General features: G+C 37.7%; 1 protein-coding gene across 9 annotated transcripts in view; it reads right to left on the bottom strand.

Moving 5' to 3' along the window:
• LOC133623755 (regulator of G-protein signaling 6-like) overlaps nt 1-23,172 on the bottom strand; it is a 214,244-nt gene that overhangs the window by 22,044 nt on the left and 169,028 nt on the right. For all 9 annotated transcript variants that reach the window (XR_009817935.2, XM_061987125.2, XM_061987121.2 and 6 more), the window contains exons 7-9: nt 7,026-7,077; nt 2,255-2,319; nt 1,895-1,971 (exon numbers count right to left, since the gene is read on the bottom strand). Coding sequence is in view for 8 of the 9 variants with exons in the window: in XM_061987125.2 (XP_061843109.1) it covers nt 1,895-1,971; nt 2,255-2,319; nt 7,026-7,077 (194 nt within the window). In the remaining variant the exon portion in view is untranslated. The remainder of the gene's footprint in view (nt 1-1,894; nt 1,972-2,254; nt 2,320-7,025; nt 7,078-23,172) is intronic.

Genomic DNA, 23,172 nt, shown 5'->3' with positions numbered 1-23,172 from the left:
ATGGCTACCAAAAGCGCTTTATTGCAGTGAAAGTTGCCAAGGGACATGTAACCAAATATTAACATTGCTGTATGTATACTTTTGACCCAGCAGATTTGGTCACATTTTCAGTAGACCCATAATAAATTCATAAAAGAACCAAACTTCATGAATGTTTTTGTGACAAACAAATATGTGCTCCAATCACTCTATCACAAAAAGTTGTAGAAATTATTGGAAAATCAAGACAGCCATGACAGTATGTCCTTCACAAGTGTATGTAAACTTATGACCATGACTATATATATATATATATATATATATATATATATATATACATACTATATATAAAAAATATTAAATAAATGGGTTATACTTGTATAGCGCTTTTCTACCTTCAAGGTACTCAAAGCGCTTTGACACTATTTCCACATTCACCCATTCACACACATGTCGGGAGCTGCCATGCAAGGCCCTAACCACGACCCATCAGGAGCAAGGGTGAAGTGTCTTGCTCAAGGACACAACGGACATGGCGAGGTTGGTAGAAGGTGGGGATCGAACCAGGAACCCTCAGGTTGCTGGCACAGCCACTCTCCCAACTGCGCCACTCGTCCCCATATATATATATATATATATATATATATATATATATACACACACACACACACACAGTCAAGCCCAAAATTATTTGTACCCCTGGTACATTATTGACATAAAGTTACTTTATAAATTCAACCAGCAAGTTTGTCTTAAGTGGAAATAAAACCGGCATCTCCCAGAAGATAATAAAACAATGTACCAAGACATCATGGTGGGAAAACAATGTTTCTCAGATTTTATTTACATTTGAAGAAAAAGTGGCATGTCCAAAATTATTCATTACCTTTGCAAACTGTCACAGTCCATGGGCAAATTCAAAGTTCTATACTATTCCAAATAGTCCAAGCTGTTCTAAAGCATCTTAATTGGCCTGATTCAGTGGAAATAGCTGTTTCAATCTACTAAACAGGTGAAAAACAGCAGCTCTCTGCAGTTGGTTTGTGGACAGTCATGGTTAAGACAAAATACCTAACTGAGGACCTGTGGCTGCGCATTGTGGCTGCTCACAAGTCAGGAAAGGGCTACAAGTCTAAATGTTTTCATGTTCCAGTGGCGACAGTGCAAAGTATTATTAAAAAAATACAAGACGTTTCGCACTGTGGAAAAGGACGTGGTCGGAAGCCAAAAGTGACACCTGTGCTGGCCAGGAGGATAGTGAGAGAGGTGAAAAAGAATCCAAAGATCACTATCAAAGCTATATTGGGAAATCTGGGCTCAACTGGTGGCAACATCTCAAAGCAGACAGTCCAATGAACACTGCAGTGGGTTCCATGGATGCAGACCAAGGAGGACATCCCTTCTGAATGACAAGGCACACTAAAGCCCCTTTGTCATTTGCAAATGCTCATCTGGACAAAGAACAAGAGTCTTCTGTTGTATGTTCAGATGGAATAGAAATTGAATTGTTTGGCAACAATGATGTATCATTCATTTGGCGTAAAAAAGAGAAACCTCAACCCTCAGAGCACCATCCCTACTGTCAAACATGGTGGTGGGAACCTAATGCTTTTTTTTGTTTTTTTACTTTAATAGAGACTTGTCGAGGCTAGAACCAATCATTCATGTTTAAATTTTTTCTTATTGGGCACTGTGCTTCACTATATAAACCTTTCGGTTTGCAAACCATGTTGAAGAACCAATTAAGTTCACAGAATTAAAGCATTTACGTATGTTTTCTAATGGAATAATGAATACTTCACAGGTACTCGACCAAAAATACCTCCATAATCACGTTGTGCATTATTATTGACTAAGTCGCGTCACAGCCTGGTTTGTAGTTGCACTAGTTGCCGTAGTAACAGTACCCACTTACTTGACCTGGGCCTCAGCCTGCATGTAGATGAACTCCCACTTCCTGGCAAAGGCTCTCTGGAGCCGAGCGAGGTTCTCCTGTCAGACAGAGCACACAATTGCAATGGTAACAAATGTAGGTGCAATAATTCACCCACCCTATGTGCATATTTGAAAGTACCACTTGTTAAACAGTAAAAGGTTTGAATGCATTCATAACATAACATGATGCCACCATTCAAAAGTATTTATCTTCTCCACGATGCGATTGAGAGCCGTCATGGTCACAGGCATCAGAGTGTGACCTTTGAGAGGTTGTTCTTTGTACCCCAAGCAGGACAAAACGATCAATAACAGGTTAGAGGAGAAATCCGCTACCTACCGCTTCGTAATCGGCCAGCTCCAGCCTGGTCTTATTCTGCATGGTCCGCTTGCAAAGGTAGATGGCTGTAGGGATTGCAACAATGATACTTCAGTGCCCAATGCTTGCATCTTACACGTCTATCTAACCAGTGTTCAACATCTGACACTTTAGGAAGATCAGGTCAAATGTGAAAAGTCAGTGAGTTGATCAGCGTCAGTCATGTTCATCAGGCTGAAGGGCAGCGTGTGAAATGACGACTAATCTTGTTGACAGCGTGCACTTACTGGTACTGTTGTTTTTTTGTCCTTTGGTACGTGCTGTGTTCGCTCAACCTGTGCACCATCACTTTCTGCCAACATTTGTCTCGTTTTAAAATGCTTTCCAAGACAAACCATGCATGCATTTTCCTACGTACTGTACAGTGGAACCGCGACTTAAGAACCCCACTGTTTGTAAAACTTTTCGATTTACGAACTATTAGATCGAGCCAAACAATTAATAAAAACAATAAAATAAATACAATACTCTTGAAACACTCCCTTAATGCACATAAAGGATCTCAAACTTAAGGCCCGGAGGCCATTTGAGACCCCCAAGCCCATATTTTGTGGCCCTTTACTAAACATAATTTAATGTAAGCACTGCCCGTGCACCCTAGGCGGTTAATACTTAAATGTTATTAATATACCGTAAATTCCAGACTATAAGCTGCTACTTTTTTCCTACACTTTGATCCCTGCGGCTTATAGGGCGGAGCGGCTAATTTTGGTTAATTTTCTTTTCGCTGGCAGCGATAATACATTTGAATCTATTTAAAAAAACAAGCAAAAACACATTGTTTTTGCTACAGCGCCATCTTTTGGACAGGTTCCCTCACCGCAGGTGCTGCAATGTCCTTCCATATACCGGAAGTGATTATTTTTTTCAACCAAAGTGTCGTTCAGTCTTTTAGCCGTCCTTAGCATTTCTACTCGTATGGATTCTTCATTCATTACGCCAAGCAACGTTTTTAAGTTTTACAATATAACTAAATCTATTCTTACTTTCTAAACCCCACTATTTGTGAACTTTCAGATTTGCGAACTATTAGAACACTAAAAAATTGGCCCTAGTGTGTGAATGTGAGTGTGAATGTTGTCTGTCTATCTGCGTTGGCCATGCGAGGAGGTGGCGACTTGTCCAGGGTGTACCCCGCCTTCCGCCCGAATGCAGCTGAGATAGGCTTCAGCACCCCCTGCGACCCCGAAAGGGACAAGCGGTAGAAATGGATGGATGGATAGATCAAGTATGTATCCATTTATGAACACTTTATTCAAGCATTTTGTGCTTGCTCCTATTGAAAAGATTGAGGAAGACGGTGTTGTACCACAGCAAGTTTTTAAATGGGATGAGAATAGACTTTTCTGAAAAAAGATGCCACAGCGAACCTAATTCCCAGCAGAGGACAAGACTACGTCTTGTTCAGTAGCGCCTCTTCCAAGAGCGCACACACACTCGGCCCCTCCCCACGACCCCTTCTTTCTCCCCTCTGTCTGCTCCTTCCTCTCTTCTTCAGGGTGCACCGTTTTGTGGGCGGTTTTATATATGTGCCTCCACTTTGACAACGTCTTCTCTCCGTCATCTTTGATGTAGTTTTTAGCACTTCCACAGCGAGTCTACTGACAGATAAGTTCAAACTATACGCTACTTCGTATTAGAAATGGCAACAGCGGAGGATGCATGTGCATGTAGGAGCCAGTATAAATTATAAATATCTCAAAACCTCCACGGTTTAATTTCAAATATTCGCTAATTATGCAAATCCCAAATACACAACAGCAAGGACCAATAGGTAAAAGCATTTGTTTTACATATTAGGGCCCCTTTAAATGTCTATTATTGAAGCGATATGGTTGTGAAAATTCAGGATTTTCGTGATTTCTGATCATTTGTGAGGGCACCAAAGAGACTATTGTGTGTTGGCAGAGCAGCGCATACAGTCAGTTTAGTTTTTTTGGCTTGTTAATGAAGAGCTAGTTAATTCATCCCCTCCTGTTTAAAATACAGAACTGTACAGCACTTTGTATTGTGTTCAAAGTGCACAAACATTTACTAAAATATGAACTTATGTCAAGGCTGGAACAAATATTCATATTTATATTGTTTCTTATGGAGAAATATTCTTCAATATATGATTTTTTTCTAATTACAAACCCTGTTCAAGAAGCAAATACATTTGTAAATTAAGGTTCCACTGTACTCTCGACCCCCACTATCCCACATGGTTTGCTACTGTACCTGGTACCACCTCTCTAGAACCTCATCATCAATTCTGGTGCTGTTTCTGCAGTCAGCAGCGTGCACCCTGATACAACTGATGCAGTCAATGGCAATGCATTGCCTTTGTTTGTGTTTTGTCATGTTCATCCACACTTATATGAAGTTTATTACAAAAAACAAATGAATTGTTCTCTCTGGTCGCAAACAATGACATTAAAGAAAAAGGTTACTCTACTGGCTAGTAGTGATGGGTCATACCAGGTGTGCCCATTAGGTCTATCGCGAGCTACCGGTCGATCGCGGAGGGTGTGTCAGTCGATTGCCAGCCAAGCTTTATAAAAATACAACAAAGAATTTGCGATCATCAATCTTCACTATGACACCACTTTCACGGCACCCGAGGATCTTGTGAGATAAGAAAATAACGACCGGCAGGAAGGCGAGAAACACTTTTTATTTCAACAGACGCACTTGCTGTCAAAAGCCTAAAGAATAAGCGCACAGTTCATAGCAATCTACGGAGTTTGTCGTCAATGTATTTCTAGTAAGGTGTATAAAAACGAGTATGGAAGCTGGACAAATAAGATGCCAAAAACCAACTACTTTCATGTGGTGTTGGACAGAAAGGAGGACCTTTCTTCTCTCCCACAATGTGCAGTCAAAAATGTGGAACTTATCAACACTATTGTGATTCTTGTCTGATTCCAATTAATGCAAGTCATCAGAATCAGGAAATACACCAATTTATATTCTTGTCTTCGTGAAAGAAAGGAATCTATATGTGTTAAACATGCTTGTATTATTAGCAAATACCTTTAACATGTTAACAAAAAACGTAAATAAATATAAATTATAAATATATGAGGTATATCACCTCGACTTGGTCATTTGAAAAGTAGCTCGCCTGCTGAAAAAGTATGGGCACCTCTGGGTCAAACAATACCGAAGCATCGACGTGTTATGGTACTGAAAGAAGTTGGTATTCGTCACTAAATCGAACGAAAAATGAAGCATTTCTGAAAAGTGGGATGATTTTGATCTTACAGCGCCAAATAAGATAAGTGCGCTTTTCTTGATTCAGTTGACTTATTGACCAGATTTGCACATTTAATTTTCCCTACTAAACTATTAGTTTAAAAAAAAATTAAAAAAAATAAATAAATAATAATAATAATAATATATATATATATATATATATATATATATATATATATATATATATATGTAAATAAATAAATACATGTATGCTAACTATTACAGTAGAAGCTCGATTTATGAACATTGTACAGATTTGTCAATTTACAAAAAGCAGACTGAATAAAATATGCTCTGTTGCACCAATGTTTCCTTCACTCATTTTGTGCCCGGCAGCACATCCATTGTGGACAGGGTGATCGATCTTTGGTGCTCGTCCAGTCAGCATAGTGCTACTGTTAGCTCCTGTACTCAGTGCTAATTTGTGTGCTTTTTACGTAATGTTGTACGTAAATCAATCAACATGCGATTTGTGATTTGACACGTTCAGGAAGTATCCACAGCGTTGCCGACATTGCCTACTCCTCCTTCCCTCTTTCTTACGCTGCACACCTACAAAAATAACAGACAAGGTAAAGTGAATTTTATTTGTGACAAGCGGTAAAAAACGGATGGAAGGATGGATTCTTATGCGTATGACGGTAAGTGAGGAAAGTTCAGCTAGTTGATGTTGTTTTGACTTTGTTATTAAATAGAAAGTTGATCCTTCACCCTCTTATTTTTGTTTGGTATACAGTACTGTATAACATGGACTTTTGTTGAGGCTGGAACCCATTATTAATGTTTACAATATTTATTTTGTATAAATTTGCTTCAACAAACAAACTTTTCTACCTCCAAATCCAGTTCAAGTACCAATTAAGCTCGTAAACCGGGGTTCCATGTCATTTTAATTTCAGGTCCATTTTAGTGGCTTCTTTAAGCCATCAAATGGCACCATTATAAAAAAAAGTAACAGCATCAGTGCAGTGTCAATACAGGTATTAAGTGTGCCACACACTCAGTGTTTTTATTTACCCATTACTATTGGGTAGTATCATTAATAGGCTTTCATATCAGTCCCTTCTGAATTTTACAGGCTTATTTTGTGACTTTTTCAAAAGTCTGCAATGCTTTACGGCTATTTCAACAACATTATCGCATATTGGTGTTAGGTGGGAAATAATAATCCAGCGAACTTAACAAAAGGAGACCAAAAAAACATTCTTGCCCTTCAAACTCTATATATTTTAAAACATGCTGCCACAAAGAACATTTTAAAGCAGCTTTAGACCTGCTCATTTCAGAGGCTTTTAAAAAGATGTTGAGCACCATAGTAACTTTATTTAAATAAAACAGTCAATAAACTTCAAGGTTCTGTACAGAGTAACAACTGCCTTATTTTACTCTTGGATGAAACACTCGACCGCAGCCACGTCACATCTGAGTCATTTTACTTATTTGTGTGTGTGCAAGCATTAAGGAGTCACAATTAAAATGAACAAACAATATTTACCATAGTCTGTGTTCTCAGGCTCCCAACAATTAGAAGGCCAGAAATACGGTGCCTGTGGAAGAAAACAGCAACAACACATGCCTCATTAATATACAGTATGTTCATGGCTGCATTTCCTTTTATCTTATAGCATCACAGTGATTGGCCAAAAAAACCCACTTTGATTTGCATAAGACACTTAAAATGCATGTGTTTTTTTATGTTGTGTTCTATAATAATATTTTTTTGCATTAAAATAAAAATGCATCCAACATTTTTCTTGGACAGCAACAGCATGTCCTTCTTATGTTTGAATAATAATGACAAAATAAGATTCAGAATTTGCATGCAATTGTAGTCCTGTTCATACCTTTTAATATAGCAGGGATAGTCTACTAAATTGTTTTGGGGGGCACATTTCCAGACAGGCAAGGACAAAGGGCCAGACTTATTTTGTATAATCCAGAGAACCAGTGTCCTCCACAGTGGACATTTTTTGTGTCAGAGTTACAGGAGCGCTCTGATGTTTTTAAGGACCTTCTGCAAAAAAGCTGGTCAAAGATCATTTCTGACAGCACTTTAGAGTTTTTAACAATTTGCTGCAAAAATGAAGAAATGATATGGAACCTTGAAGAACACCACTAGTATAACTAAAGAAGTTGAACAAATGACTACTGACTAGGGCTGGGCGATATGGACGAAAAAGTATATCTCGATATATTTTTACTTAAACTCGATATTCGATATATATCTCGATATATTTTCCGGTGAAAGTATACATAAAGATATTAATTTTTCAGCGAGATTCACTGAAATTGAAGTGAATGACAACTGTACTGTAAACACTTTTATTAACCCAGTTAGTCAAGATGGGTATTTACAGCACAGAAAATAAACTGTTTAAGGAGCACAGAATTACATAACATAAATAAAATAGAAAAAATGGAAGAAAAGCAGACGTGACGACAGCTCATAGAGGACGTTAAAGGCAGTGCCTTTAAGGCCCGCCCCCAAGACTGTGGTCCGGGTGGACTACGAGATATAATGACTGATGAACACCTTCGTTCGATAATGAAGGTTGCCTCAGCTCACAGCTTGAGCCCCGACATTAATGAACTAGCATCCAAGAAAAGATGGCAGGTATCTGGCTTGGGCACATCAGATTAGATCAGTGTGTTGCAAACTGAGCAGTTTAAAGTCATGAATGGTTGGTTTATTCATTGTTATTTTATTTTCAAATTTATTAGCCTGTGGAAAAAGTTAATGTTGATATTTACCTCAGAAGGCTGCAAATAGAAAAGAGGCATTACATGTTTATTTAAATTGTATTTGATATGCCATTGATATTTTTCAATTATTATTATTATTATTTGAAACTCGATTTTGCATGTCACTATAAAGTTATATAAGCCTTGCTTGTTCAATATTCAATGCAAAACTTGTTTGGGTCCCTATTAAAAGGTTAATTTGTTCAACCTTTGCCCGCGGCTTTGTTCAGTTTTAAATTTTGGCCCACTCTGTATTTGAGTTTCACACCCCTGTGCTAATAGGTATCATTCGTCAAGCAACAAAATATTTGACGCTGAGGTGTATGGCTACAAAATTAGCTAAAAAAGCAAGCATACTAATGTTAGCAGCATAAATGCTAAATATAGCAACCGTCATGTACCAAAATATATTACTCTGAGGTGTGTGCCTGAGAAATGTGTTTAAAAAGCTCGGATGCTAACATAAGCATGCATCAAGTACCATAATATGACTAAAGTGCATACGTACAAAATTAGCGAGAAAATAATTTGGCATACTAATATTTGCATGCTAACAGGTATCATTCGTCAAGTAACATAATATTTGACGCTGAGGTGTATATCTACAAAATTAGCAGAAAAAGCAAGTCTCCTAATGTTAGCATGCTAAAATGCCAAGTATAACATGAGTCATGTACCAAAATATATTACTCTAAGGTGTGTACCTGAGAAACGTGTTTAAAAAGCTCGGATGTTAACATAAGCATGCATCAAGTACCAAAATATGACTGAAGTGCATACCTACAAAATTAACGAGAAAATAAAAGTTAGCATACTAATGTTAGCATGCTAACAGGTATCATTCGTTAAATAACTAAATATTTGACGCTGAGGTGTATATCTACAAAATTAGCTGAAAAAGCAAGCATACTAATGTTAGCATGCTAAAATGCTTAGTATAACATGAGTCATGTACCAAAATATATAACTCTGAGGTGTGTACCTGAGAAATGTGTTTAAAAAGCTTGGATTCTTACATTAGCATGCATTAAGTACCAAAATATAACTGAGACGTATACCTACAAAGTTAGCTAAAAAAAAAACCAGCATACTAATTTTAGCATGCTAACAAGTATCATTGTCAAGTAAAACATTTGACGCTGAGGTGTATACCTGCAAAATAAGCAAAAAAGCTAGCAAGCTGATATTAGAATGCTAACGATGTATTGTTGCATTTGAAACAATTGTATTGTTGATAAGATGTAATTATTGTTATTATTCATTATCAATAGTGCTATTGCTATTTGTATTGCTCCATTTGTAGTGTAATAATGTTCATTGTCATTTCTGTGTTATCAATATTTACTTCACTAACTGCTTCTTTGCCTTCACTTTTACTATCATATTCGTGCATATTCTATTTGCTGACGCCGTTCTGTTATTGATGTGTTTGTTGTTGCCGTCCCTCTGTCTTATACCCGCAATTTCCCCCTCTGTCTTCCTTTTTTTCTCTTTCTATCCCCTCCTGCTCCAGCTGCGCCAAATAATAATAGAAATCCATTTAATAAAGTCAAATACAAATAAGGCAACAAGAGAAGTATCCCACACTTCTCTTTTGTAAACTAAATATGTACATCCCATATGGACATCTACATCAACAATATGATTTGCCTAAGTAGCTGGACAGGACAAAAAAAATCAAAAATCAAAAAAAGAATGCTAGCGATTGTGCAGCAGACTGTTAAAAAATTAGCTATGGGCCGTACCTTGGACACCCCTGGTTCATACCTTTCACACAAAACCCAGCAAAGTGGAATATTGCCTTAACTGTGTGTGCTTTCACACAAGGCCAAGTCATCCCACAATCAGATGACTAAATATAAAAGTTCCCTTACTGTACAATCTAGCATGGTTTCTTTATCAGTGAAATGTAGTTGTTTTTTTTTAGAGCTGCATTGTGCATTAGGGATGATGTTTAATAAGAAATTATCGAGTTCGAGCCTATTATCGAACCGATTCCTTATCGATTCTCTTATCGAGTCCAGATAGGTTGTTGTATATGGAAAAAAAACACAATATTTGGTTTAACAAAAGCTCACTTTTATTATATAAGAAAAAAATTAAATCTAATAAGTAAATAAATATTGACTGTTACCCCCCTAAAAAAATAAAAATAAAAAAAATAAATATTGACTGTTGTTACCCAAAGTATATTAAGTGGGATTTTTCAGAAAAACAAATATATACAGTAACACAAAAACAACCTGTCTCTGTGATCACTATAGGTGTATAAATAATAATATAGTGTTAAATAAAATCAGTCCCTTGGGCACAAAACTGAAAATAATACAGCTCTCCAAAAAGTGCACTTCTGCTGCTATTTGACATAACTGTTTGTTATGATGCTTTGACATTTTTGCACTTTATTTCTTTATTGAAAGAAAATTCTATGAAGAGAAAAGTTGTTTGTAAATGTGGTTACAATGCTAAAAAATGAAAAGCTTAAGCTAAAAAAAGAAATACACTTTATTGAGTTAACATTATTTCTTTATAGGGGGAAAGATGTGATGTTATGAGCTAGGAATATAACAACTACACTACCCAGCATGCAACGGGAGTGACGAGCATGCGCGGTAGCCCCGAAAAGTGTTGTTGCATGTCATCACCCGGCAGCTAAGAATGAGGTTATGAGCACGCTGTGAAAGTAAACGTCAAGAACTCAGCCAACACGCCTCGTCTGCATTATTTATAATTAGACAGACAACACATATGCAGTGTGATTTTGTTTTGTTTACAAAAAACAAAAGTTAAAAAAGGGAGATGTCATATATGTATGTGCTGCGCTTGCTTTAAGAACGTTGCGACAGCTGCCGTAAAGGAGGTGCATTGCTAGCCTGGTTGCTATGTTTCCGGTTGGTCGTAAAAGTGTTGGTCATGTGTTTGTACCCTGCTCAAATCTCTCAGTAAAGTTATTCATTGGATTATACCTTTTGTTTTGAACTTTATTACTCCTTGGAGCGCTTTTTCCGGTCCATTGTTTTTCCTGCTTTCGCTATCTGCGCCTAATGACTGAGCTACGTGACGTCATTTCTTGTGATGTCTCACGGGGCATTTCTGGTCGGGACGAGATTGGTCCCAGGGATTCGAATAAAGAACCAACTCTTTTTTTTACTATAGTGGTCTCGATAACGGGTACCGGTTCTCAAAAAGGGATTCGAGTCCGAGGACTCGGTTCTTTTCTTATCGAACAACCGGGAAAACCGGTTTCGAGTATCATCCCTAATTGTGCAGTAAATATCCAAATCAAGACAGTTTTACATCCTTTTCTGCATCAAGCTTACTGGATCTTAGGCCAAGTCGTAAAAGACAAAAACAACTTTTTGCAGAAAAATGCACCCGCCAAACGTTCCAACGTCTTCATTAAAGCTTTGGCCTTTTCAGCAAAGTAAAGATTGCTTCGCACTACTTTCTGTACTGTAAGAGTGTAACAGACAAAAGATTAACTTGAACAGAGACTAAATAGCTGCCTCCAAATCATCTCCTGTGAGAACAATCCTGGAGCTTTGCAAAGACGAGGGAACATTTCATAATATAATTATTGTCGCAGAAAAAGAAAGCCGGCAGTCAAAGAATAAGCTCTACTGTTATTGTGTTTTGACACACTTAATATTTGTGTTGACTTGTTATTGTGCCCGTAAAATGAAAAGCTAATAAACGGTTATTATGGTATGATGCAACAGCAGGCAGCTCTCTTCCTACTCTTTCTTCTTTCCCCGCTCTTGTCTTGCCTTCCACTCCACTTTGAAGCAACATTCACTGTCGTCAGGTTTTAATTAAATGGCCGCTGCAGCAACAGTGGCTTTTCCAACAAGTCGAAAGCAAACTACGCAAAGATCAATGTAATCTTTCCATGGCCGCCTTTCCCGCTGAAGAACAATGTTCCCTCTTTAATTAGGATTCTCAGGATAAAGCACTAATTAACATGTGACGACTAGAAGACTGTCGAGTTTGCAAATGTACCTCTCTTTAGCTCTGCCGCTACACTACGTCAATACTGCTATCATTTAATGCTTGAACAATACACAAGCCTTCAGCCAGGTGGCGGCAGAGCTCAAGCTGCCTGGTCAACCCAGTAGAAGAAGCATACAGGAAGTGAACAGAGGAGGGGAGATGGAGGTTTGTGACAGGAGTTGAAAGGAAACAAATTGCGCCGGAAGCAAGTGAAGATAACAGGAATTATGACGCAGCACACGTAGCATTTGGGATGGACTGGTGCGGTGTTTAATGCCTAAAAACAGCATGAAACCAAACATATGTTGACTGTTACCGTGTTAGCTCTATAAAAATCCACATTCCAATAAATCTCAGATTTTTTTTAATTTACAGAATCACACCAACTGAGCAGTTTTAAATGTTACAAATTGAGTTCATAAGCGTAACTGCACTTTGTTTGTTTTTTTAACTTATTCACAATTCCTGTACAAGACAAGAACAATTTTTTCTTTTTTAATGCATTCTTATATGTAAAAAAGTATGAGGTGGCTAATAATGCAGCTAATTTGAGTACTCTATTGTGCCCATAAAGCACAAAAAAAAACCAACAACAATACTCCATTTACATCTCGTGACCTGAATATTAACCAAGTATAAAGGATATTGTTATAATAAGCGCTAACGCAAACAAACTATTTTTAGCAGTGCCATGATCACAGTTAGCCAACTATTAATATTGACATACTGAGCTGCTGCATCGCCTCTGAGTTGGTGAAAGTTAATTCTAGATTATAATTCATGCATCTCACTTGTATCTTAGAATGTTGTGGACATAAACCGAGAAGTTGGCCAACTTTGACATTCAACTTATACCCGGTGGTGACTAGAAAGACACGAAAACACGCTTGTTTTTGGATTATGATTAATTCTTCATGTTGGCATCCCAGTGAGAGCATACATTGATGTAGTTTATATTTCTTGTTTAGCACGCAATACTGCTACATGATGCTTGGTGTTTCACTAAAGCTGGATTTGTTAAGCACACAGCTTCTAAAACACATAGCTCATCCTCAGTATATTCAGGCTAGAAAATATAAGGTTCTGGATCATAATTTGTCCTAAAGTAATCTTTGTTGGCTCTCATTAGGTCTGCATGTTGTTGGAAATAGTGAACGTTGTGATGCATCTGTGAAATAATTGCGCTCCCATACGCTTAAAATGAGCAAAATATATAAATATTAAATATTATGAATGTGTCTGTTATTACATTACATATTTACTTACAGCATGTATATAAAACAATGGAGGTTTTTTAGAGCACTTTATAGAATAGACGGCGTGGCGCAGTGGAAGAGTGGCCGTGCGCAACCCGAGGGTCCCTGGTTCAATCCCCACCTAGTACCAACCTCGTCATGTCCGTTGTGTCCTGAGCAAGACACTTCACCCTTGCTCCTGATGGGTGCTGGTTAGCGCCTTGCATGGCAGCTCCCTCCATCAGTGTGTGAATGTGTGTGTGAATGGGTAAATGTGGAAGTAGTGTCAAAGCGCTTTGAGTACCTTGAAGGTAGAAAAGCGCTATACAAGTACAAGTACAACCCAATAGAGCCACTACCTATGGCTCCATTGTTAGCTGACCTTTCTTAGCGTTTATTTACAGGTCAGAATGCATAAAAAGAAAAAAAAACGTGAAATTGTATCACATAACGTTTGTGAATGACAGGCAAAATGCCAAAAAATGTGCAGTTCCCCTTTAACCTATAAGCTATTGCAGAAGTTAGCTCAGCTCATTTTATTCATCTATTCGGCCACTAATATTTCCTCCGCCAGTTTAACGCGGCCATTTATTTTGCAGCCCATAATAGTTTTAATTATTGCTAATTACAGTTGTTCATCATTTATCGAATATTTGCATTGGTACAGTAGAGCATACAAATGTTTTTATGACTTTTTAAATATGCTTATTAACAATTAGAGCCCCTTAAACTTGAAATGACACCACCGGCTAGCGGGACATCACAAGTTAAAAAAAAATATATATACAATTATATATACATATATTTTTTCATCTGTACTGTCCAGTCCTATGTATATGTGAATATAGGGAGACAGACAGATGGCTAGATAGCCAGGCCAAATTCTTTTAACCCAATGTGGCCCCCGAGTCAAAAGGTTTGGGGACCCCTGGCCCATAAAATCCTCCAAGTGTCATTGCTATGGTGGTCACCCGGCCACTACGTAGAAATACTTTGTCACATCCTGAGTAACTCCTTTAAATTAGAACTGGGCTTCCATGTGTTGAAACCACGGGCGTAATTTGGCCAGCGTAATCATTAGCTGTGTTGTTAGCATTTCGTGTTGTTAGCATTGCATGTATTTCCACATCGCACACACTAAAGGCTCACGAATGCCATGTGGAGCTGATGATGTTGAAGATGAAGCGAATCAACAGAATTAATCTCCCCTTAGCATTGGCTGGACAGCTGATAGAAGTCTTGTTAGCATCAAGTAGTAGCGCACTGGTCTCGTCTTTTGACAATGCTCATGCAAAAGTCTCACCAATGTGGAGACGTGTGAGTGATGAGGCAGGAGATGAAGATGAAAAAGTTGTTTTGCCAAAAGTTGGTCAACATGATTGTTGTTGTGTTAGCATTATTCCCCCTAAACCCAGAAAACAGAAGACCCACTTGGTGATGCTCTTTATCGATGGCCACAACACAATACAAAATAAGACAAATGCTGCACTGTAATATAAATAAGACTTAATTTAAAACCTAATTTAGGCCAAAAATTTGTAGAATAAGCTGAGATAGGCTCCAGCACCCCCCGTAAGGGACAAGCGGTAGGAAATGGATGGATGCTTTATTTTTTACAATCCGCAATATTTGAAGCGCGATGTGGCGAGGGACGACTGTAGTTTCTTTCTTTCATGCAAATTAAGTGGTAAATTCTAACAATACACATGTTTGTGTAGAATTGTTGCTGCGAGCTAATATGCTAACTCATTTAAGGTGAAGCTAAACGCTATCAAATCTTGCAACTTTTTGGGGTGTTTTGGAGACATGAAAGCACGTATCACTCTAATGTCCTCAATGTACAGGCGGTCCCCTAACGCTACATCTGCTCTTGGGCAGCTGTTACTAAAAACACATTTTTTTGTACTTTTAAGTGCAATGACAAAGTTCCATTCCAGTCAGAGCAGAGAGGAGACGCACACCCACTCTGTGCAAAGCTGCCGCTGTTTCTGCCTCGGTTTACAGAGTAAGATGTAAATATAAATGTTTCATTACTTTCACGCTTCAAATAATAAACATTGTTCATGTTAGTGAGCCAGTCAACAGATTTGGTTCGTTCGTGAATATCACAACCCTTCAGTCTTTTGATCAAATTTGACACTAACATTTAACAATGTAAAACAAAGAACTAAACTAAGAATCAACAGAAGAAAACTATTTTACAATTTTAATCATGATTTTCATTTTTTTTTTACTTTTTATGTCTCTCACTACGTTATTCAACTTCCATTGTAATCAAAATTGCAAAAGAGGCAATGATGTCATCTAGCAACTTTTATGCCAGTCAATAGCTATGTTCCTTACTGAGGTGAAGATGAAGAGATCCGGAGAGATTGAGGACAGTGAGGACGGAGATGTAGAAGAGATATAAATTGAGAACACAGATGCAGAGGATGAGACAGAAGAGCCAGCAGAGAAAAGAGTGGAGAGGTTTTTCATTTCTAATTTCTGGTTCATTAAGACTAGCATTATGAGGCCACAGTGCAGGGAAAGCTGCTGGAGGTGGGGACATCACTCTTAAGTATAAATCAATGTTGAAACAGGCCAAATTGGTGTTAAACAATGGATCATGCCACTTCTGAAACTTCTTAAAAAGGTGCTATGATTTTTTTTCTACATTTAAAACACTTCCTTGTGGTCTACATGACATGTAATGGTGGTTATTTGATCAAAATGTTGCATAGATTATGTTTTACAGAACATCTTCAAGCTGCTTTCTGATCGTCTCTTCAGGGTGCGCCGTTTTGTGGGCCGTCCTATTTACGTGCATCCACTTCGACAGCGTCTTCTCCCCGCCATCTTTGTTGTACATTTTAGCGCTTCCATAGCGATTCTACTGACAGATATGAAGTCAAACTATACGCTACTTTAGAAATGGCAACAGCGGAGGATGCATGTGCATGTACGAGCCAGTCTATCCCACAACATGCCGACAGAGGAAAAAAGGAACTTGACTACAACGTCTGACTACACTGATGGAATCCCACAAAGCACTCAGAGGTACATTTATACCATGTATGGATAATCCACTGAGGTCACAGAGCAGAAAACGCCACAGGACAGAGCCAATTCCAAACAGCTCCTTTGGAAGAAGTATGAAAAAAGGCAAGATTATTTTATAAATATCTCTGCCGTGCCTCAACGATTTGATTTCAAATGTTCGGGACTTGTGAAGACCCCAAATACACAACAGCTGGTACCAATAGGTTAGACAATTCGGTTTTGCAGAAGGTCCTCTTTCAAAATCTTACAGTCCTAACCCTCTAATAACTACATTGCCAGTTCTATTCCCTAATCACACACACTAGAAAATACACATGTACACATTCTGACCAAAAAATGAAGAGGGGCGCAAATTCTAAATGTCCGCCTACCTGCGTTAAGTGGCCACCTTTGCAGTTCCCGTTGTCTATTTTGATTATCAGCTTGGTTGTATGCAGAATGCTTGTGCCAGTAACTCATTCAGTGGTTTGTACTGATAAATAATAAAGTCAGGTTCAGAATAGTATTTAAATCTCCACGAGGGGAGAGAAAAATGTATGTTCCTAAGGGGGAGCGTCAGAGAAAATAATCAAGAACCACTGCACTACTCTACTACTACTATTACGACTACTACAGTCCTATAACATGTCTAGAAAGCTTTTGGTAACCACCAACTAGCTCATCTCTAATCTAAAGCCGCTTTCCTCGTTCGCTTGATCAATATTTTATTAGATCATCATTCATTTTTAATAAGGTCACTGGATCCGAACATAGAACTGAGGGCGCTGTAGATGGTGGACATTGCATTTCATCTCCGAGATCAAGACGGGGGTGTGACTCCATGACGGAGAAGGTAATCTTCATCGTTAGCAGGTAGATCAGGGGCCTTACAACAACATGTTTATTGGATTTGCACCTCATGGTTCATGCGACACAGTTCCACTATCTAATAATATAATTTGGCAGTAAATGGATCGGATATACCCGGTCAACTGATTACATGTGGCATTTAGTGATGTATATAATCTATACTACAATGAAAGCCTGAATATGAAATGTACACAATATGACTATTGTACATTAGCCTATGACTAGAGATGTCCGATAATGGCTTTTTTGCCGATATCGTCCAACTCTTAATTACCGATTCCGATATCAACCGATACTGACATATACAGTCGTGGAATTAACACATTATTATGCCTAATTTTGTTGTGATGCCCCGCTGGATGCATTAAACAATGTAACAAGGTTTTCCAAAATAAATCAACTCAAGTTATGGAAAAAAATGCCAATATGGCACTGCCATATTTATTATTGAAGTCACAAAGTGCATTATTTTTTTTAACATGCCTCAAAACAGCAGCTTGGAATTTGGGACATGCTCTCCCTGAGAGAGCATGAGGAGGTTGAGGTGGGCTGGGTTGGGGGCGGGGGGCGGTGTATATTGTAGCGTCCCGGAAGAGTTAGTGCTGCAAGGGGTTCTGGGCATTTGTTCTGTTGTGTTTATCTTGTGTTACGGTGCGGATGTCCTCCCAAAATGTGTTTGTCATTCTTGTTTGGTGTGGGTTCACAGTGTGGCGCATATTTGTAACAGTGTTAAAGTTGTTTATACGTCCACCCTCAGTGTGACCTGTATGGCTGTTGACCAAGCATGCCTTGCATTCACTTATGTGTGTGAAAAGCCGTAGATATTATGTGATTGGGCCGGCACGCAAAGGCAGTGCCTTTAAGGTTTATTGGCGCTCTGTTCTTCTCCCTACGTCCGTGCACCACTCCGCACAGCGGCATTTTAAAAAGTCATAAATTCTACTTTTTGGAACCGATACCGACAATTTCCGATATCACATTTTAAAGCATTTATCGGCCGATAATATCGGCAGTCCGATATTATTGGACATCTCTACCTATGACTATTTAATAAATGTGGCCGGTGGGATAAGGGTGAGGTTACTTGGTCAACTAAACAGTAGGTAACATATTAGATGGCAAAATAAGAATAGTTTGCTGTTGTCTGTCCATATGTAATTTAAGTAACAACAGTAAAGAAAGCATGAAGAATGCACTACCGACCTGATAAGTCTAAAAGAGAAGGAGATGATACAATATTATCTGCTCACAAATGCTACCTAGTGGTTGTTTGAGCACACTGCAACTAATGCTGGATAGTGTCACTCCTTAATGCAAGTGTGTCCAAACTACGGCACAAGTTCAAGAAACAATATATTCAGTGTATTCATATCAAATACAAATTACCAGTGGTCTGATAGCTGCCATTTTGTCACCATCGGGTGGCCATCGATAGTAACTCAACCATTAATTTTACTTTTAAGGAAACACAGCACATTTATTTATTTGACCCAATCCATACAACCTTCCCTGATCATGGTGCAGAAAACAAAAAAAATCAACCAGCACAAACATGGTCACAACATAACCTGCTCATTGAAATTTGTGGATATTATAAAAAAACGTTAAATATACCAAAAAAATAAGTAAATACAAATTAAATCTAAATTACACCCATTTAAATCAATTACAAAGGATGATAAGAAAAATGCAAAACACTCTCCACACCAATCCATGTTTGGTGTATTTTAGCTCCTGGATATTTCTGATTGATTAAAAAAATAAGGAGGTTATCATAGAAGTAAACGAGGTAGGAGTTGAACATATAACCAATTATAATAATTATTAACAACATATCCATTATATATATATATATATATATATATATATATATATATATATATATATATATATATATATATATATATATATATATATATATATATATATATATATATATATATATCCATATATATATATATATATATATATATATATATATATATATATATATATATATATATATATATATATATATATAATGGATATGTAAATAATTATTATAATTGGTTATATGTTCAACATACATGGATGTATGTATGTACAGAATGTATGATTGATTGATATATATATATATATATATATATATCTCAATCATACATACATACATATCGTACATATACATCCATATATTTAGACATATACATATATACAACCCACACACACACATGCATATATATACTGTATATATATATATATATATATATATATATATATATAGCCTTAAGGCAGGGGTGTCCAAGCTTTTTGCCTGGGGGGTCGCATTGGGCTTAAAAAATTTAGCCGGTGGCCGAAAGCCGGCTAATTTTTTTAAGTCCAATGCGACCCCTCAGGCAAAAAGTTTGGACACCCCTGCCTTAAGGCTTCAGTCACATGCAGGATTCTCACAGGAATGAGGCAAAAATACAACGGTATTAAGTCTACATCCTGGCTACATGGAGAATGTAAAGTCAACAAAGAAAAGGGATGCCCACCTTACTTTCAAAAAAACAAAAAAAACAAAAAACGCATCACATTGTAAAAAGTAATGCTCCCACCCCTACTTCTAATTATGGCAAATTAATATCAAGTTTGTGCTTCGGCCACTATCCGCTTTCCTCCTGTGCATTCACACGGTCCTGAACTCACTTGTGCTTCCACACATTTATGTAAGCACTATATCACAATAATGTCAACTTCAGGTTTACAATTCACGCTTGGCGGAAAAAGGCAGAAAACCTCCAAAAAGGTGTGGACTTCAACGCCTGGAAAAAAATGATGCAGTCACCAGGTTTTGGAGAATGTTCATAAAATTTTTAATTTTGTAGAAAACAAAACATATAACAGACATGACGCAAAATTATGGTCATTTATGGCTTTAAGAAACACGAAAATAAATCAAGAATATAAATGTGGTGGTCAGTAACAGTTTCATTTTTAGATCAAGAAGAGTGACAACAATTATAGAATCACTCAATGCTGAAGAAAATATTATGGAATCAGAAAAAAAACAACCAAAAAACAGTAAAATACACCACTATGCAGAAATACGGGGAAAGAACTGCAAGTACTATTCATTCACTTACAAAAAAGATCAGTTAGAATAATACATACTGGGACATTGGCTATGGAGAATATACAAACCCTGTATTTACTGAATCAAATATATTGCGTTTGCAAACAGCGAAAATGATGCACAAAGCAAACTGTAACTTGCTACCCAAGAATGTACAACAATTCTCCTCAATAAAAGAGAAATATAACCTTTGCGAAAAATGTTATTTAAAACATTTTTGACGGGGACGGCGTGGCAAAGTTGGTAGAGTGGCCGTGCCAGCAATCGGAGTGTTGCTGGTTACTGGGGTTCAATCCCCACCTTCTACCATCCTAGTCACGTCCGTTGTGTCCTTGGGCAAGACACTTCACCCCTTGCTCCTGATGGCTGCTGGTTAGCGCCTTGCATGGCAGCTCCCGCCATCAGTGTGTGAATGAGTGTGTGAATGGGTGAATGTGGAAATACTGTCAAAGCGCTTTGAGTACCTTGAAGGTAGAAAAGCGCTATACAAGTATAACCCATTTATCATTTATCATTTATTTGTATGCACTTAAAACCTTTATTATATCAGCATGTGGCACTAAATTATGGAATAGATTAAGCAAATAAGTCAAAGTACTAATATGATCCACTGTAGGTACTGTTCAAACAATTTATTCTCGTCGTCTCAAAAACCCAATTAAAATATAGAGGGGGTCGTGCATTTTCGGCTATGGCTCCAAAACTTTGGAACGATCGCTTTCTGGTTATTCAGATGTCTTTCTTTTTGATGAGTTTTAAGTCAAGTCTTAAAACATATTTTTACTCCTTGTCTTTTAAAACAGCATGAGAGATGTGTGATCTTAGTCTATTTTCTTTTCTTTTATGTATTTATTTTTTTGATTTTGAAAGTAGAGTTAGTGCATCTGCCTCACAATACGAAGGTCCTGAGTAGTCCTGAGTTCAATCCCGGGCTCGGGATCTTTCTGTGTGGAGTTTGCATGTTCTCCCCGTGACTGCGTGGGTTCCCTCCGGGTACTCCGGCTTCCTCCCACCTCCAAAGACATGCACCTGGGGATAGGTTGATTGGCAACACTAAATTGGCCCTAGTGTGTGAATGTGAGTGTGAATGTTGTCTGTCTATCTGTGTTGGCCCTGCGATGAGGTGGCAACTTGTCCAGGGTGTACACTGCCTTCCGCCCGATTGTAGCTGAGATAGGCTCCAGCACCCCCCGCAACACCAAAAGGGACAAGCGGTAGAAGATGGATGGATGGATGTTTCTCATACTAGACCAGGGGTGTCCACATTTTTCTTTAAACAAAATATGCAATATTTTCTCCCCCAAAACATTTAAGGTGAAATAATTGGAGCCTAAAATAGGTCAATATTTCATAACACCATTGATTTTAATTCATTGTTACTTTTTGAGTAATGACAGTTTTTTAAAATCCCACTACAATTATTGGGGATCTAAAAGAGGCTCACTCATAATTTATTTTATTTTTTTTACTTTGAACTGTAGAGCAACTTCAGATCTATCCATCGATTAGAAGTTTTATTATTTTCTTTACATTGTTTGTTTTCTTACATTGTTTGTTTAACATTGATTTTGATCCACGATTATGTTTTGAGTAATAACTTAAACAATAAAACAGCCTGCAGGGCAGTTTTGTGTTATTAGAGTCAAGATTGCAACGTTTCTCATTATATTACACCTGTTTTCTCTTTTATTCCACTTTTTTATGTATTTTTTTTAATTAGGTTTTTTTTTAATACTTTTTATTTTAGAATGTGCCGCGGGCTGTTAAAAAATAGCTGTGATTCCCACTTTGGACACCCCTGTCTGTCCTTAACTACTGTGCAGCACTTTGTGAAACTTTTATTGTATTTTAAATTGTGCTATATAAATAAAGTGGATTGGATTGGATTGGATAACAGCTTGCAGTCTGTGAGGCATGGACTTAACAAGTGACAAACAGAACTCTTCATCAGTCTTGCTCCAACTTTCTCTGATTGCTGTTGTCAGATCAGCTTAGCAGGTGGAAGTCTTGTCATGGACCATTTTCTTCAATTTCCACCACACATTTTCAATTGGATTGAGAGCCAGACTATTTTCAGTCCTTCACATTGACCTTATGTATCTTTCTTCAAAGAACGTTTTTACACTTTTTGCTCTATTGCAAGATGCATTATCTTAAAAATGTCATCACCCCCAAACATTCTTTCCTTTGATGTAAACTGATTTGATGGCAGCCATCTCCCCAGTGCCATTACATGACATGCAGCACCATATCATCAATGACTGTGGAAATGTGCATGTTTTCTTCAGGCAGTCGTCTTCATAAATCTCATTGGAACGACACCAAACAAAAGTTCCAATGCACATTCGCGATTCATCCCTGAATATGCCTTTCATCCAATCATTGATAGTCCACCATTGCTTTTCCTTAACCCACTGGAATTTTGTTTTATTTCTGAATAGGATTAATGACAGCATTCACTTAGTTTTTCTGCATTGAAATCCATTTCCTTAAAGTGCTTTTTTACAATGCAATCACAGGCAGTGATTTCAATTTCCGCCAGTTTGTTCTTCGTTTATTTTGCTGTGCATTTTCTGTTTCCAAGATATTGCTTTGAGTGTTATGTCTTGGCCATTAAATGTGCCGTTTTGTTTTCTGTCTTGACGATTTGATGTTGTCCTTGGTCCACCAGCATGCTTGCCTTTTACAAC

This window comes from Nerophis lumbriciformis, linkage group LG26 (assembly GCF_033978685.3).
Source record: "Nerophis lumbriciformis linkage group LG26, RoL_Nlum_v2.1, whole genome shotgun sequence".
Classification (NCBI taxonomy): domain Eukaryota; kingdom Metazoa; phylum Chordata; class Actinopteri; order Syngnathiformes; family Syngnathidae; genus Nerophis; species Nerophis lumbriciformis.
This window is presented reverse-complemented; position numbering and strand designations above follow the sequence as displayed.